Below are 17,925 nucleotides of genomic sequence, written 5' to 3'. Positions count from 1 at the left end.
TTAGTGTGAGGTAAAGAGGCGGGGTTTGAGCCTCCTCACCAACAACTATGTGTTCCCATCTGTCAGTCAAATCAGTCATGTCCTTAAATGGGCAAAACTCGTATTCTTAATATCTTCTGAACTGGGACGTTAGAAAGGAATTCCCCCCCTTACAATGTGTGCCGATAGAGAAATTAGCTACGTAGACCCAAGCCGTTTTTTGAACCAGGCTGTAAACATGTTTAATAATGCTGCAAAGATTGTCTGTTATGAATTGGTGTGTATGTGGTTTCTGGTGTGTCTGCAGCCAGCCTCAAGCAGACGCTAGATGAACTGCAGCTGCCCACAACAATGTTTTAGAGCACTTCATGCTTCCATCTGCTGACATGAATCAGGAGATGCTGATTTCTTTCACCAGCAGAACTCACACAGCGCCAAAACTCCTACCAAATCGTGAGCTGACTGTGTTTTTACTGTGCTTGATTGGCCAGGATACTGGCCTGATCTGAACCTCATAGAGATTATCTGGGACATTTGTCAATTGGAAGATGAAACACCAGACCCAAATACACAGACGAGCTGAAGGCTGCTATCAAAGCAAACTGGGCTTCAGTAACACCTCAGCTGTGTCACAGGCTGATTGTCTCCATGCCACACTGTGATGATGCAGTCATTGATGGCAAAGGAAACTCAACCAAGTGCTGAGAGTATAAATGAACATACTTTTTATACAGACACTTTTGCGTTTTAAATGTTAGATCTTTTTATTTTTTATTTGAGGAAAAACTCGAATCATTCCAGTTACTGGATTTCTGATTTCCATGAGTTATGATATTCTAATTCGAGCAAAAAAGTCTTGAACTATTTCACTTCACATAAAGTTTACATTTTCTGTATATGGTGAAACATTATTCAATGCCTGAATAAAAAAACGTAAATTTCTACAGTTTTGTTAATTTACCATCACATTAAACATCCAGGACAATTTACTTCATATATGAAACATCATATTTTCTGTCCACCATCTACATGTTCAGTCCAGCTGACCTCAGAAAAGCAGATTATGCTTTTTATAGCTCTGTATCACAAAATCATTTCTTGCATTTTCTGGTTGCAAAATGCCCTCTTTGTAAATCATTTATATAACAATCATGGTGTTCCTTTTCCTGCATGTCCTGTGTAACAGCTTCAGGTGTACGCCAGGACAGTTCATGTGCAGGAACGTGAATCCTTCTGCAGGGAGGGTCGAACAGTTTAAAGCCTTTAATTAGCACACTGATAATTCAGACTATCAGATCCTGTCTTCACACTTTCTTCCAGGGACAAATAAATGAGCCAATCATTTATCTTGAGGATCAATCATAACTCAAATGGAAAGGACCCTGTGCCCCAATGAGGGACCATATTACTTTCTGTTGGGTGTAATGAAGTCAAAACTCTATATTCTAGTGGATCTGAGCATGGCTTTAGGTGGGGGCTTGTGGCTCCTTGGTGAGGAACTGCTGAATGTCTCTTTGCAGCTCCTCGTTGCGTTTCTGAGCCTCATCTCGGCTGCGCTCAGCATTTTTCAGGCAGATCTCCAGAGCGGCCACATGGCGGCGTTCTGCCTCTAGAGCAGACTGGAGCTCTGCTACTGTGGCCTTCAGCTCCTTGTTCTCGTGCTGTAGACTGAAAGAGAGAAACAAAAAGGGGTTAGATAATCAGTAACAACTTCTGGAATCTATTTCCTACAGTGTTTAATATTTCAAAATCAGAAGGACTCAGTCCAAATGTCAAGACTGTGTAAGTAACATTAAGTTCAAAAATAAATATTCTGCTAGAGTGGAGAGATTGCTTCATCTGGTTTTAATATAAATCAGCAGCCCTAGAGTGAAATGTAATTTTCTTGGCTCTTGTCCAGGGGTCTGTTTTAGTTTGCCTTTGTCCTCCTAGGGTTGCAAATGTTTTGAAGTGGTTTCTGAAATGATCGTGGTTATGTTATCATTAACCTGACAGATATGTAAAAATGTGTTTTTGTTTCAATATTTATTATGAACTCTATCAAGATGAGATAAATATGGGTTAGTCCTGTGTGTAGTGAGTCAGTTGCTGTGTTTCCAAAAGGTTACCTGTCCCCAGGCTGCTGGCTGTTTTTCTTCTGCTCAGACTTGATGTTGACCTGCTGAACCGAGACGCTCTCTATCATGTTCCCTACACTCTTCTGACGAGACAGCACAGGAGTAGGCCTGTGGTCAGCATCAGGTTTCTGGGAGCCAGCAGTCGAAGAACCCGTGTTGTCACTTCCTCTTCTGACTGTTAGTCTATCCTCTCCCTCCTTATTGCTAAACTGAGGCCTCCCAAACAATGAACCTGAGCGCTGGTCCAATATCTTAAAAATGTCCTCTGATAATGTCCCGCTGTTCTCATCCACACTCTCCTGGATGCGACTCCATCTGTTGAGGGCATCAGCTTTGGCTGCCATCCCAGTGAGGGGACAGTTGAAGGTGGGGAGGGTCTGAGTGCGTTTGCGGGGGCTTCCAGACCAGTCATCTGTCGTGGGTGAGAGAGTCTCCTGACGTGCGTTTCGGGGGCTGCAGCGTCCTCTGTCTGGTACTGGACTGTCGTTGTCTTCCTCCTCTTCTGGAGACTCAGAGAGAGATGCATCACCCATCTGAGACAATAAAGGAAGATTAGTTAGAAAAGAGTGTACATAATTCATTTAATTTATTTTAGTGCAATACATTTTTTTAATTTTCTGGTAGATTATTTACTAAGTCATAAAAAGTCAGTGGGATAAATTAGTTTTGTGAAGCTACAAAGCTTTTTATTTCTCGGTGTGGAAACACTCAACCAACAAATTGTAAGCAAGCTACTGCTAAAGAAAATGGATTGAAACATTCTAGTTCATTTTTTAGAAGTGTAGTGCTGTTTTGTTTATGTTGAGACTGAATCCAAACAGCAGTGAGATGTAATGGCAGCATATTCACACTAAGCATCTACAACTGATAAACAAGTGTAAAAACTTATGCCAGAGAGACGCCATACAAAGTATCAAGAGGTATTCGCCTCAAGTCATCTTAACTGGTCAGCTGACATTTAACCATATTTTTACACTGTGTTTCACAACATCAAACAGGCAACAAATGTGGTTTGACACTTAAGTGAGAGGGTTAATGTTCTTCTTCTCTTGCCTGAAGTTAAGGGACACATGAAATAACGCTCTTATAGATGTCGCAAAACATAAAAGATCAGCTTTAGATGCACAGATAGAGAGACATTGGAACAGAGCCAAACTCTGTGTTTCCTGTCTTTATGCTGAGATACATTTGGTGTAGATACACCATATACATTAGTGTTACTATTCACTGACCCAATCAATCACTGAGTATGGATCCTTTTTGCCATCTCTGCCTTTAAATCATTGTGTTCATCTCAGCAGCTTCATAGCTTAATGTAAGAACCCTCCTGACTGTGACGTTTAGACCACAGCTGATAGAATTAACTCTGTTTGCTGTTAATATATACACCAATGCATGGCAGCATCGTCCTGAAACATCAGAGGATGCCAAACACATATCAGTGAAGATGTGACAAGGGCTTAATGTGTGGTCTGCAGCTCCTACCTCTGCAGACTCCCAGCCCACGAAGCTCCGGGGAGTGTTCTTTTGGCTCTCAGCCTTGTTTGAGGGAGAGGAGGGAAGCACGTCTTCAGAGAGAGGAAACAACTTCTCATGCTGTCTGATCATCACTGTCATCAGCTTCTGGATCTGGGGAGTCGCTGCGAAGAACAACAAACAAAGATGTGAGAGATTATAATCAAGATGTCCAGTCTGCAGGTTTTATGCAAATTATAGATCCACTTTCTAAAACCTTTAGAAATCTTTTGAAAACTGGATTTTTGTTGGGTTAAATTCAGGGGCTGTGACTTTCTGTAGGTCAGGAGTGGTGGCATTATGAGGTCAAGTTTAAAGGATGTATGAGGAAGTAGCATAAAGCTTTTTCTACTTCATCAATACATCGTATGACAAGGTTTCTATATGAAACATGCCCTCCATACTTTTTTGTTGAAGCTGTTTTGTTTTACTGAAAATTGCCTAGAAAAGAGAAGTTACAGGAGAAAAGATGTTGCAGTGTTGCCACATATCATTGCTTAATAAGACCATCATTCTGGTGTTTCTCGGACGCTGAAAAAAAACATACACACACATACATACACACATGTTATCAGAGGTGCAACTGTATGTTAATTCAGGACCATCAGTGTTGCATTCTTACCCTTCATCACAGTGATGGGGTCTTCTATCTGAGGTTTCAGCAGGTTGATCCCCATCACTGTGGCCAAGTTCTCCACATTCATCTTATTCACTTTGGAGTGAAGCTGCACCTCAAACAGAAACCTGCAAAAAGAGACAACATTATCAGCGTTAAGAGCGATAGAGGACAGCATCCGTTCTGAATGGTTCTGTATTGAAACTGATCTCAGAGCAGCATTCAGAGGAATTTTGTTCACTCTGGTGGACTGATCAGTGATTGATTTGTGATGTGTCTTGCTCATGTATGTCAACAGGTATAATGGGATGTCCTCTCAAAAGGCATCATTGCATAATCCCATAATGCTTTGTGCCCCAACGTCTACTCACCTACAGACATAGCCGAGCAGGTTGTAGTTCATTCTGGGGAGAATAGCGATTTGCTTCTCAAACTTCTCCCAACCCTGAGAAGAGACATGAACGAGAGACTGATGAAAAAGAGCTCTAAAAAGGTTACAATAAGGATGTATGCATGCTTTACAGTACAGTCATATTGAAGTCACATTTTAACTTAGTGTACCTCTGTGTTGTTGGAATCCAGCATCATGGTGCAGTCCAGGAAGTCCTGGTACTGAGTCCAGGGCACCACCGGCTCCGGCAGCTCACGCAAGTAAAGTTTGAGCAGTGACGCAACCGTGTGGACATCTGTGTCACTGCAGGAAATGACACAGACACAATAATCAGACTTGGTGCACACAGACAGGGGCGTGTCCAGAGAGGTGGAATGGGCCCCCTTGAAGTCTAACTGGCCATCCTTGATACCGACCTATTTCTTGATTATAATTGGCTATTTTCTGTGATGGGTTGGCAACTTGTCCAGGGTGTACCCTGCCTTCCACCCGAAGCCAGCTGGGATAGGCTCCCCGTGACCCCCAATGGGATAAGCGGTCATAATGGATGGATGGAATTGGCTATTTCTCTTCAACAGATTGCTGATAGCTTTCTTTGCATTTAAATGTAGCACATGTTCTCCTTTGTTGGTACATAGTAAAATACTTTGTACACCTGTTTCATAAGAAAGGGTACAAGCAAACTCCTGCACATTAATTATTTGAAATACATTAATGGCAACGTTTCTTATAAAGGAAACATTAACAGACATTCTTTATGCCATCCCTGCATGAGTGTGTGCCCCATTTAAGCCATGTTTATGATCTGCAAACACATTCAACCAATCAATCGATTAATCAAATCAATCTGTATTTATATAGCGCCAAATCACAACAAACATTATCTCAAGACCTTTTCCAAACAGAGCAGGTCTAGACCGTACTCTATGTTCTATTATTAACAAAGACCCAACATCAAGACAGGATAAGATCCAGTCCCATCTTACAGTGAGGACTCAGTCTGATCTCATCTTAATCCACCATGAGCAGAGCACTTTGCAGCATTTAGCAAGTTACAGTGGCAAGGACAAACTTCCTTTAACAGGCAGAAACCTCCAGCAGGACCAGACTCATGTTAGACACACATCTGATGAACACACTAAAACATGAACATGCAGCATGTTCTGGTTGAAGTTGTGATATTTTGTTGAAATTGAACCTTCCTGCTACATTAGAGACATGCACCCTGATTAATTCCATTATGATGTACATAAAAGCATTGGACCTGCTTATATCTAAGGCCATGTCTGTCTACAAATACATGCAAAGGAGAGCTTTTGTTAGTTTAAGCATATCAAGTTTGTTTTTATTAAATGTGACCTAAAAGTTTTTACTCAGTGTCTTTGACCTTTGATGTTCTTATGGTTTTTCTATTTTGACAAAGTTTGTGAAATGTGTCACTGATTAAAAGAGAAAAAAGGATTTACTGCATGGGGTGTAGATGTAGATGTAGATGTGGTTTTAGCCTCTTTGGGGCCTCTGAGCCTTTTTAAAAGTATTACCACTAGATTTATCTTTTATCATGTTGTTTGAACTTTGCCATGAATACATTTTAAAGGGGAAGCAGAACATTTTGACCTGAAATGAAATACAAAGCATCACCTGAACTCTGGGTTGCAGACAAACAGGTGGAGTAAAAGTTTGAATCAACAGTGCTCTGTCAGAGGAGCTTGTGATGTTGAGTAATGCGGGCTTCCTCCTGTGTGCCTGCCTGAACAGGATGTGGTATCGCCTTCAGCTCTGAAACACAGACCTATCAGACACTCTACATCTCTCTCATTGCTCCTTGTTTCTCTGCAAAAAGTTGATGGTGCCAGTTTTCTCCTTATAAAGCAGTGATCTCCTTAATCTTAACAGATCCACAACCGAGTCATTCCTTTGAAGAGGTGTGTAAATGTCTCACTCTGCAGATGTGATGAACTAATCACCTAATAACCTGTGTACTGAGTGTTTTCTGTGTCATGCAGCTCTGGCCTACACTGAAGTTAGCGTGAGTGTGTGTGTTACCTGGGGAAGGAGGGCCTCTCTCCAGCATCAAAGGCGTCTCTGAATTGTTTGACAGCATTGTCTTGACCCGGGAGGCGGAAGATGCCCTCCTCATCCAGACCATGCTCTTTGATGAACTCCACACACTTCTGCACCAGGATGGGCACCAAGTGAGGCCCGAACCGCTGCTCATATGTTACTGTGTCCTTCAGACCCTTTCCAAAAACTGCAGAGAGGCAGACAAGTGAAACATGACATTTTGGACCAGTAGTGTTCATACAGTAAAGTCAGACTTTTCATCACAATTTACAAATTCGTTATTTTTTTAACCTGTACCACGTAATAGAGTTGTGGCTTTTGTTGACGGCTGATTTGTTGGAAACATTTATATTTTATTGGTTCCTTTAAAAAACGTCAAAAAAGTGTACTGCTTTTCAGGAGAAATGATGTCTACAAATAAAAACTCACTACAATTTATTTACTGTTTTTAAAGAAAAGGTAAAAAAAAAAGAAAACTTTTTTTTACACAGCTAGAGTCTCTATCTTTGGAAGTGCTGGTAGTCAGATTTATTGTCACCTGTATATGCAGCGAGACAAGCTGTTTCCCTGACTCCAGTCTTTGTGCTTAGCTAAGACAATCAGCTGCTGTTTGTCAGCAAGAAACCTCATAAACAAATGTGTTTCTCAACATTTTCAGCTTTCCATCCAATATATAAAACCACAGATTCAGTTAAGTGCATCAGTATCTGTATCTGGAAACGTAACACTTTTTCTCCACATCATTTGAAGGACAGATATCAGACTTTTCACTACACTGCATTTTCGTGAATGTTCTCGTTACTTTTACTCTGAAGTCAGCTGACTCATTTTATTTTCTATACAAATACAAAAGACAATAAACTGTGTTTGTGTAGTTCTGCAAGTGGTTTGTCTCAGTGGTTCATCCATGATTGAATGTAGGGCAAGCGCAGAGCAAACATCGCTCAGACCAGACATTTAATTTAGTGTTGGTTATGATGGCTACAGCAGAGAAGGGTGATGATTTTCCACCTCAGTACCCATGAGCGTATATTTAGCCCATGTTTGAGGTTTTTAAAATGAAGATGCATTAGTATCATTTTAAATGTTTGCTCTTTTCACACAAGCTTCATCACAGCCCGCAAAATGTGTCGTCTAATCTACGAAAGAGTGTGCAGGAGAGTCGCTAAATGTTGTATCTCAGATGAACATTTTAAACAAAGTTGTCTGTGCAAGTTATAACTTAGTTGCTGTTTTAATGCTTAATTCCTTTTTTTGTCCCTCCTATTTTGGAGCTGCAAATCTTGAAATGAATAACGTGAGTTTAAAACAATTAAATAAAGTTTTTTAAATGAGTATTTAAAAGTGATTACTCCAGAACTTTAACTCAAGTAATCATTTGACTGAGCAACTTTCACTTGTATCAAAGTAATAATTGACTAAGAGCATCTATGCTCTGACTTGTGAAGCTGTGTCCTTAGTCCACCTCTGCACAGTTTTCATAACAGCATAAATTTCTACTGAACCTCCACTTGCTGGTACTCCTATGACCCTGCGCAGGGTCCGGACCCACTCCTCCATGTCGCTCTGGGAGCTTGTCATGAACACGTAGGGACATCGCTCTCTGTCTCCTGTTGTACCTGTGAGAAAACAGGTAGTTTTTGGAAATAGAGTATCTCCCTTGAAAATAAGATCTGTTGAAAAATGATCTGAGAATTTCCAGAGTAGCCTTCAAAGAAACTGATCTTGCGGTTAGCTGACTTTCTGATTAAAGCTGTGTCATTAAGGGCAGATATCAAAGAGGAACATGTTATCATTGCAGAAGTGAACCCATCATTTAGAAACAGTACACAGGAAATGTTAAAAGTATTTTTTTTCTACCAGCTATCAGTGTTGTATCTGCAACACACACACAATGATCATGAGATGCTGGAACAATCAGTTATGCTCCTTTCCAAAGATAAGTGGTATGCTTACGTGGTACAATCTCAAAGAGGTACTTCCCCGGTTCTTCTGAGTTTAAAGGTAGTTCATTGACTTTACTGAACCGCAGCTGAATGACTCCCTGTAGACCAAAGAACAAAGAAGAGGACATCAGGGTAAGGTTGAAAACCAAAAGTTGGTCAAGTCAAGAAACAACCACTCATGTGGGTATATTCAGTCATAGACCAATACTAATTTTAACATCAACTTTTCACTTTCAGTGTCACCGAGAGTCCACATGTCTTGTTAACATAAAGGCTTGATCAGGAATTTTACTGCAAGATTGTTTGATCTGTGGCTTTTACATATGATCAACAAATTAAAATGCAAAAAAATGCCCACTGGTGTTCTGTAATCATTTGGTTTCAGAGGCGTGTCCAGACCAGGGTTGGCCCGGCTGATGCACGGACCGACACGGGGGGATGAAGTTAATCTTACAATGATGATGGATTGGCCAGATTCTGTCTGTCATCAGGCAGATGATCCATCTCGTAAAGCCTCAAGCTGATACACTTGTGAATGAACTGACCAATCAGCATCATTTTAGCAGAAAAGGGCAGCAGCTACTGTGGCAGTTTAGTTGTAGCATAATCAAGAAGCCTGTAAACAACAGCGGCTCGTGAAGAGATCACCGTAGATGCAGCTATAGTTGTGTTTTGTTGCTCTGATTGGCCCGGTCTGAGTATGATGGATACAAAGTTTGTCCGGTCACCCTCTGAGTTTTTATTTGAAAGGTTCTGCACTTCCCTAACACCATCTATTTAGTGCTACACAGATGGATGTGAAATATATCTGATACCAAGGATATGAAAAGGTTTGCATGAAGTATGTGTGCACCATGCTCTGGAACCTTAACCTTTACATCTCCACTTATCATATCTTCTTTGACTTCTCACATCAAATTCACAGACAGATGTTATTCAATCTGTGCATATGTTTTAACTTTAAGAAGGAATGTTGGTCTTAACACAAGTCCCACCACTAAAAAGGCAAATAGCCAATCACTGCTCACAATTTTGGAATGGCCAATCAGATTTCACCCCTCGAGTCCTGTCCCTGTTCTGTTTCGAGTGTGTGCATGTTCTTTAAGATCACTGTAAGGGGGCATGTAGTGTGTTATGTACTTCATGTTTCACAATGTGTACACTGTACTTCCTCTAATTCCTATTCCTATTCAAACCAAGGCCAAAAGTTAATCTGACTCTAAGACTTTTGGAGTGATGTCCCACAGTGAGCATGAATGGGTTTGTGTGTATTCATATCTTTGTTTGTTTTACTTTGTCTGTGTCCCTAACAAATCTAACTTAAGCCACAGTGTGTCGAAACGAGAATATTTAGCAATATCTAGCAGTCAGCAGAGGAAGAAGCTCCTGTCATGCATGATAAGTATTATCCTCCATTTGTCACCATCAAAAACATCTATCAATCTAAATTGTCTTCTTCTCTGTTTTCAATCCACTGCATTTTACACTGCCACTCACTAAATTCAAAAATTCTTAAGGCTGGGCAGCTGGCCTAGTGGTTCAAGCATGTGCCCCATGTTCAGACACTATGGTCCTCTTCGCAGAGGTCTCTACCTTAATCACGGCTATAACCACTTGTTGCATGTCTACCCCCACTCTCTGCTCCTCTACATACTAAATGCTGCTAAATACCACACACTGTACCTTCAATGGGGCGGAAGAGAATTGGATTTTGGGGAAACATATGGAAAGATGAACAGAATAAAGTGACCTCATCATACGATCAATAGTTTGTTTTGTTAGTTTGTTTGATTTGTAAGCACATTATTTTGTTCTTCAGATTGAAACGACCTGCGTTGATGGTTTTGGCATCGCTTGGTTTTTTGCCTTTTCACACATGTAGCCACTCTGTAAGTTTCAACTATTTATAACACCATGGAGGTGCAACCACCTTCTTTGGAAGCTGAACTACACTTAACCTAACATAATACCAGAGAATGATCATCTTACATTCCTCCCACACGACACTTTGTCATCGAACCCCCATCTGTGATGAGACTGTAATGCTCCGGATGAATGTCGGTTAACTCGTCAAGTATTTGAAAACAGAAGGAAAGTTTAATAGAAAGACCTTCGATCGCAGAAGGTCTCTTTTAAAAGAAACATCATTTGTTTTGTTCACAGGAAGTGTGCAAAGTTAGCCACAGAGCTGAGTGTTTGTGGTATTGATTGGAAATGATAGCGGACACATTTCTGTTCAACTAGTAAAATTAATGTTGCAACTCTTCAACTCTTTTCATCTAAAACTTTAAAACTAACTTTACATAATTAAATGCACCATTCGGATGATACTCGGCTACTTTATTAATTCACTTGTTAAAAGGTTTAATAAGAGAGATATCTTTAGAATATGAAGCGTTTGAATTAATTTGTTTTCTCTTTGCTGAAAAATGACAGAAACGCTGATGACAAGATTCATTCAAGTGTTCTTGTTAGCATCAGTGAGGGCTAAAACCCACTGACCTGGACGGTGGTCTCCTTGTCATCTTTGTGGTAGGTCAGCGTGCTTCCTCTCAGCACAAAGTAACGCTGCTGCCAGTTCTTCACCAAAGACCTCTGCTGTTTCTTGAGCCAGCCGGCCTTCAGAGGTCTCTCCATGGACCTGGAGGAGCGCGGTGAGCCCTGGCCAGGGCTGCCCTCTCCAGGTATCACACTCTTGGATCGAGCTGGAAAATGCCACAAGACAGGGGTTGGTAAAAGTGTGATTAACACCAGCAAACTGGCTGAGTCACAGCCAGAGCTGTGAAGATTAGTAAAACATCAGCGCTGTGATCAACTGCAGCACAGCACTTCCTCTTTTTGACATGTATATGCATCAGCCTATCAAGGTTTAGGGGCTGCTCACTGTAGCCTATTTTTGTTCCCAGTTTCAGACAGAAAGGAAACCGCCGCTCTAAGCTGACCAGTTTCCTGTGGAAGCTGCATGAATGCTGCTGTGATTGTTCCACAGAAATAGCAGAGTGGTCAGCAGGAGGCTGACCAAAAGCTCAAAAGGTCAAACATTAAGTTCTGTTGTAGAGAATTTGGAGTAATGTCACCCTCTGCCTACACTTGTCACCCTTGACGCCTGTGCCTGTGTGAGGTCAACATGTGATGGTCTGACGGAGAGCTAAGAGAACAGAGGAAACAGGTCTACGTGGCCCAGAGAAGGTGGAGATGGTCTGAATATCATGCAGGGTGGTAGGACCGCAGATACAGATCGAAGAGATTGAGCCCTCTCGCTCAGTTGTTCTTAAATTCACTGTGTCTTGTTCAGGAAGATGATAGAGGAGAAAAGAAGAGGAAGGACTGCACTGGATAAACAGGAAGCTGCAACATCATCGCTTGAGGGCTGGCAACACTTTGAAGGTCTCCACCTAGAGGTTTGAGAGTTCTTTGGTCTAATTTTAATAACGTCACCCTCCCCAAGATTAGTGGAAAGTTAAAGTGCTGTTGAGGAACCCTGAGCCCACACACAGAGGCAGATGTCACACCACACCCTCAGCTGACAAACACACAAAGCTGCTCGAAACTGGCCCTCAGTGTGTGATGAGCCCACACTGTTGTTCAAAGGTTTTACTAAGAACAGTAAAACAAAAATGTCATTTCATTCAGTTTCAACATTAAATATTGAAAAGGATAAATCAAAATTGGACGTGTTGGTTTAGATGTCCATGATCCTTCCCAGATGTATCAGTGCTTGTGTGTTCTTTCTGATGGTAGTACTCTAAACATTCCCATGTGTGTATGTTTAATTTGTTGTATGTGATGTTTTACAATTGGGTTAAAAATGTTTGTGCTTTCTGGGTCGAATGTGAAGATCCATACACCTCACATGTCAGTACGTTAGTTATGATGCAGGAGCCAGTAGCTTGTTAGCCTAACACATGGGTTCCCAAAGTGTGGGTCGGGACCACCTGGGGGGTCGCGAGACACAAATGGGGGGTCATGAGATGCCTTCCAGAATGTTTTTTTTTTTTCAAGTTATCTAAAATTAGTACATTTTACCCATAATAGTAAAAAATATCGACAAATCAGAAGCTAGACTTGAAATAAAACCTTGAAAATAGAAAATGTAATGAGTTTTCTGCCTTTCTTTTTGCCAGACGACTCCTAAGTTTAGAGTTATTGAACAGTTAATTATCAAAAGCATCAGTAGCAGCAGGTTAATTCATAATGGCACAGGAAACACAGACATATGCTCTTATAGGTAGGCTAATTTTCTGCAGACCAGCTAAATGAAGCCACATTAAATGACTTTGAGGGACAGTGGGGGTCGCGAGTCTTTGGCATTTATATTTTGGGGGTTGCGTGCTGAAAAATTTGGGAACCCCTGGCCTAGCATTATTATAAAGAATAGAAACAATTGAAAAAAGCTAGCTTGGCTCCGTTAGGTTAAAAAATGATATTAGCTGAACTAAAGATTTGAACAAAGCCAGACAACAGATTTTCCCTTTATCCAGTCTCTGCGTTACACTAAGCTAAACAAAGCTTACTAACTCCTGATGCAGCTTCATTAGCAGGAAGATAATAGTGGTGTCCACTATGAATGTGTGGTGTCCACTATGAATGTATGGTGGCCGATAAGGGCAGATGATCTGCAACGGACGATCGATCTTCATTGTGTTCGTCACCGGAAGGCAAATGCAGAAATGATGTAAGTTCAAAAACACTAACAAAAGTCCAAAACAAGAGAGTGGAAACCTGCTGCAAATGGAAAAACGTGCCGCTTAAAGCAGAGACAACTGCATTATAGTTGAACAACAGTGTATGATAAAAAGGTTGGTTTTGACTTCATATCATTTGTGTATTTGCGGCGCGTCTACTATAAATGCAGTCGTTTTAGCTCATGTTTTTTTCATCTGCAGTGTGTTTCCATCTTTGCATTTGTTTTTTACTTTTGCATTTGTTTCTGAATTTGCAGCATGCATGAAAATCAAGTTGATGTAAGGATGGGTTGTCATTTTCCAAAAAGAAACTATATTCATTTAATAATAAAGAATAATAGTTTAAGTGATTATTATCTCATATTTAAAGTGTGTGTTTTTTAACTGCTTTTACCAGCACCTGTTGTGACATTGTACAACCTGCCAGATGGTGCCTGTAGTACAAGTGACAGATGTTTGATAACTACCTTCAAAATAACAAAAGAAGAAGAAAACACACATGCTATTCGTTGGTAAAACCAAGCAACAACTTAGTGTTAAAAATGAAGCCAAGGTAGAAGTGCAAAAAACTGCAGTTCCTCTTGTGTCCACTTGAGAATGAAAGCCAAGGAAGTACCCTTATCACACACATTAAATGCCCATTTTTACACAGGGATTAAACATATTTACTAGCCAGCTCAAAAAGAGGTTACACTTGTTTCTATTTCTGAACACACTGTACGGGCTGAATTTTTTGAGGGGTACAGCTGAGCTGAGCTGCCAGGAGACTTAACGGCCGGCTCCGCTCTGCTTCTAGTTTGTTTGAATGATAGGTTGAGTCAGCATATCCTATAAGGCCACCATTATCGTCTGGGTTCAAAACGCCTCTTCAGAAACCAATGAGTGGCATCACTGACACTACAGTAATCTCTTATACAGTCTATGGGTAATACGGGTGAAGTGCCTTGAGGTTCAGAACTGGAGAAAAATCTAGGGACCTCTGCGGCTGTGAAAGAATCCTGTTTGGAATTCCTTTGAAAAAATAAATGAAAGTGACATCAAGTGGAAACTTTGTCAGGTCAAACTAGCTTATCTAGAGCATTTTCATACACACCTACAACTATGAATGTTCGTAGGTCTGTAGCTCCCTATGACTGCTGCATGTGCATGTGGAGAGGGGGGGTTAGTATTTGAATAATCGTTGAATAGTTCCCAGTAATGTCATCATCCTGTCAACCCTCTAATCAAACATTTTACAAGCTGGCCAATGAGCACATTTCACAAAATGTCCAACTACTTATTTTATACTTAACCGTTTACTGCATCAGGTTGGTAATGATCCCTAAATCAGCATCCAGTGACATTCAGATGCAGTATTCACACACAAAAGTAGAGACAGATACATGCAGGTAGATACAAAGACAGAGCACTGCAGAAACTCAGCTCTTGCGTCAGTTTCCTGCATCAGTCACTCCAGTTTCAGAGTCTAAAATGTCTCATGGTCCACAAAACATGTAAAGCTAAAGCGATGAGGAGTCAAACACTTTCAGGCAGCTATGCCTTCATACTGAAGTAAGAGCATGAGCTGATATTCAGACTAGCAGATAGCAGATTAAAAAAGTGTCTACAGCAGTTACTTCCTCTCGCATTATTGAACAATCAGCCCCACAGATTGTAAAAGTGATAAGAGCTGTGTGCCACAGCAAGACTGTACCCTTAAGAATGAATCCAGTCTCTAAATGTATTCAATCTCATCTTATATGAATGTTGTAATGTTGTGCCATCTGAGCTGGAAAGGAACAGGGCATGTTATAGCACTGATTCCAGCTCTATGCAAACCGTGGTGAGTGTTTCCAAGTCTAGACTCCTGCACGCTAACATGACTGCAGACAGTTTTACATACACAGACTCAAGTGTTGGTACATGGCAAACAATGAAAATAACCTTTGTGTGAATCAAACAAAAACATGTCATAGTGTAAAAAAATAAACATATGTTCGAACTGAAATGTTCTCTATTTGATGACAGTGATTTTTTTTTTTGCCTTAAACAGCTCAGGTGTGCATGGCCACATAGCAAGAAGCCACCAACGTACTCAAAAACCAATGCTAAAAAAAACGAGGTGCAGAATGTGTCACCTCATGTTATCAGATTTACTTCTTTCATAGTGTGGGAGTTTTAACTTTAACAATAGTGAGAACTCTATTAAACTGAACACAAGAAAAATGATATTTAAAAAAAATATTATTGTTGTAGACAAATTTATATAAAAATATTAATATTACTTAAAAAAAAGCATCATCTACCACATGTTGATTTATGTCTTTGATCAAAACATCTCTAATTAATAGAAAACAAGATATTGTTGCTTATTTCACTGTCATTTAGTTTACATGTCTTAAAGATAGCTTTAACTAAATGTTCAAACTGCACAGTGCCTAAGTGAAAAGGATGTATCCTCAGTGCTGTCAGTGAACGCAGCACGGCCACTGGCTTACCTATGCGAGCTGTCTCAGCCTTGAAGGTGCTGAAGTCCCAGTTGCGAGGTAGTTTCAGAGACATTGTCCTTCACTCATAACACAGGTCAGTGTTTCTTTTCACACATACAACTCCACAGAACACACACACACTACACACATTGATACACACTCAAACACACACACACAAAGTGGAGATATCGCAGATCACACTTCCTACTTCCTGTGTGTTAATCTGTCTTCTTCTTTTTTTCAGCCTTTCTAAACGCGTCCTCTCATGCTGCCTTCACTTCCATGTTCATACTTGTTCTGACAGAGTTCTGTTTAATAAACGGCTCACAGGCTGATTCACTCAGAGACGCAGCACACCAGGTCTCTGTGTAGAGAAGTTTACAAATGACTAATGTTCACTGGTATCAGTAGGAGACAAAAACCCCACAAGTGTTCAGAAAGGAAATGGTTTTCACCTTCAGGGCTGACTCCCTCAGTGAGCTTGTCACCTCACAGCTCAGGGTGCCACGAGAATGCAGCAGTAAGAATTGACAATGACGCCTGAGACATCATCCACTGACTGTGTCTGCTGTGGTTATAGTGTTTAAAGAAATTCAAATTAAAGTCTCTGGGGTTAAGGGAATTAACTGAATATCTATTTCAGAATGAGGAAGAAAAAAAGAGGGAAGAAACCAGGTCACACAAAGCCAGCCACATGATATTTTTTCCATATCTTTAATTTTCTTTGAAGCACATTTCAGCATGAAAAAGTACATTTTTTCTCCAGACAAATGAACAACTCAACACAAACCATTGCACTGTTTTAGAAGAATATATAGAAATGATACAGCTTTAGAATAAGCACAAAATAAAACTTCCACAAAAAGGGGGGGGGGGGGGGGGCCTACAAGAGGTGGGGACGGTTATATCTCCCATACATTCCTTAAAAAGGGTCCTGGCCTGGCAGGATTCACAACAGCAAAGTGGCACTGTTTGGATTCAAAATGGCACAGAGGTGTCTCCTGCGTGCCGTGAAGCTAAAACACAATCAGCTTTGTTTATAGTGGTAACTCATCCCTCACAATCTGACTCTCTGTGAGCTAACCTCATCATCAGGGGGGAGCTGGAATGTATCAAAAGGTCAAACCTTTCTGCTCAAAGCAGCATTAGTGTCACACTCGACCAGCCGACCACAGGAGCTCCAGCTCTCTCTAGTGGCCGTCTGTAACACCAGGCAGAGAAATGGCAGTTTAGAGCTGCGGGGGCGATGTGACCACGTTAGAGGCTTTAGAAATGTAAGACTGCTGAGGAGATAGTCCTTGCTTAAAACTCTGGACACTTCCTTCCTACTCAAAAGGGAGAGAATGCAACACAGCGCTACACAGATCTTTGTTGCATCAACTTGCCACACAGAAGTTGGCACACCACAGCTAGCAGGGAGGGAGCCTAGAAAACACCCAACTACACAAAAGTCACAGCAAAAAACGACAGAGAGAAAATACTGCTCTGCTATCTCAATACTCTCTTATATGGCAATAATAACGTTAAATATTCCTCTAACCAAAAATACTAAAGAACACTGAACATGTCTCTTAACATCTTTAAAATGTACAATAGAATCATTTTCAAAGTTTTGCTTTCAGTAAATAAATAAATAAGACGTGAAATATAAGCGGGAGACTGATCGGATGTGACATGATTCAAACTTGAATTCAACATGAATCAAGTGAAAGCATTCAAAGATACATGAGTGGTGTTAGGAGCTTGGAATAAACGTGTAACGTCTGGGTTGGGTTGCACAGAAGTTGATTTTGCATGAAATAATATTGATGCCAACACCCAACAGAAAGTAGCTCATTTGATTCAGAATACACGCACAAATCTGAAGACGTGAACTTTAAACCTGATTCCAAACTGGCCGTGATTTAAACACATTTATAGGCTGTTTGAAGACAGAGGTACTGACTCTTCACATCCCTGCTACACCGACACAGTATGGATCGGATGTTCATATTGCTGTTTTATCTTTTATAACACAAGAGTCACTGTGTCTGGGTAAAAGTAACGTCTGTAATACCTCCACAGTTACTTTGGTTTTGATTGACGAGGACAAATCAATTCTTTTCTCTGATTGGATAAAAACAATGTGATAGGCGTGGACAAAC

The 17,925-nt window shown here is 40.7% G+C and overlaps 1 protein-coding gene across 1 annotated transcript; it reads right to left on the bottom strand.

Annotated features, from left to right (window-relative positions):
- Nucleotides 1-717: 717 nt before the first annotated feature.
- arhgap25 (Rho GTPase activating protein 25) lies at nt 718-16,167 on the bottom strand. Its single transcript, XM_034691014.1, has 11 exons — nt 15,791-16,167; nt 11,131-11,333; nt 8,639-8,726; nt 8,188-8,301; nt 6,665-6,869; nt 4,789-4,921; nt 4,599-4,672; nt 4,234-4,355; nt 3,582-3,736; nt 2,088-2,629; nt 718-1,647 (listed from the first exon to the last, which is right to left on the bottom strand). The coding sequence occupies exons 1-11, from the start codon at nt 15,852-15,854 to the stop codon at nt 1,446-1,448; spliced, it is 1,902 nt and encodes a 633-aa protein (XP_034546905.1). The 5' UTR covers nt 15,855-16,167; the 3' UTR covers nt 718-1,445.
- Nucleotides 16,168-17,925: the final 1,758 nt, after the last annotated feature.

This window comes from Notolabrus celidotus, chromosome 9 (genome assembly GCF_009762535.1).
Source record: "Notolabrus celidotus isolate fNotCel1 chromosome 9, fNotCel1.pri, whole genome shotgun sequence".
Taxonomy (NCBI): domain Eukaryota; kingdom Metazoa; phylum Chordata; class Actinopteri; order Labriformes; family Labridae; genus Notolabrus; species Notolabrus celidotus.
The sequence above is the reverse complement of the archived record's forward strand: the minus strand, read 5'-3'. Positions and strand labels throughout refer to the sequence as shown.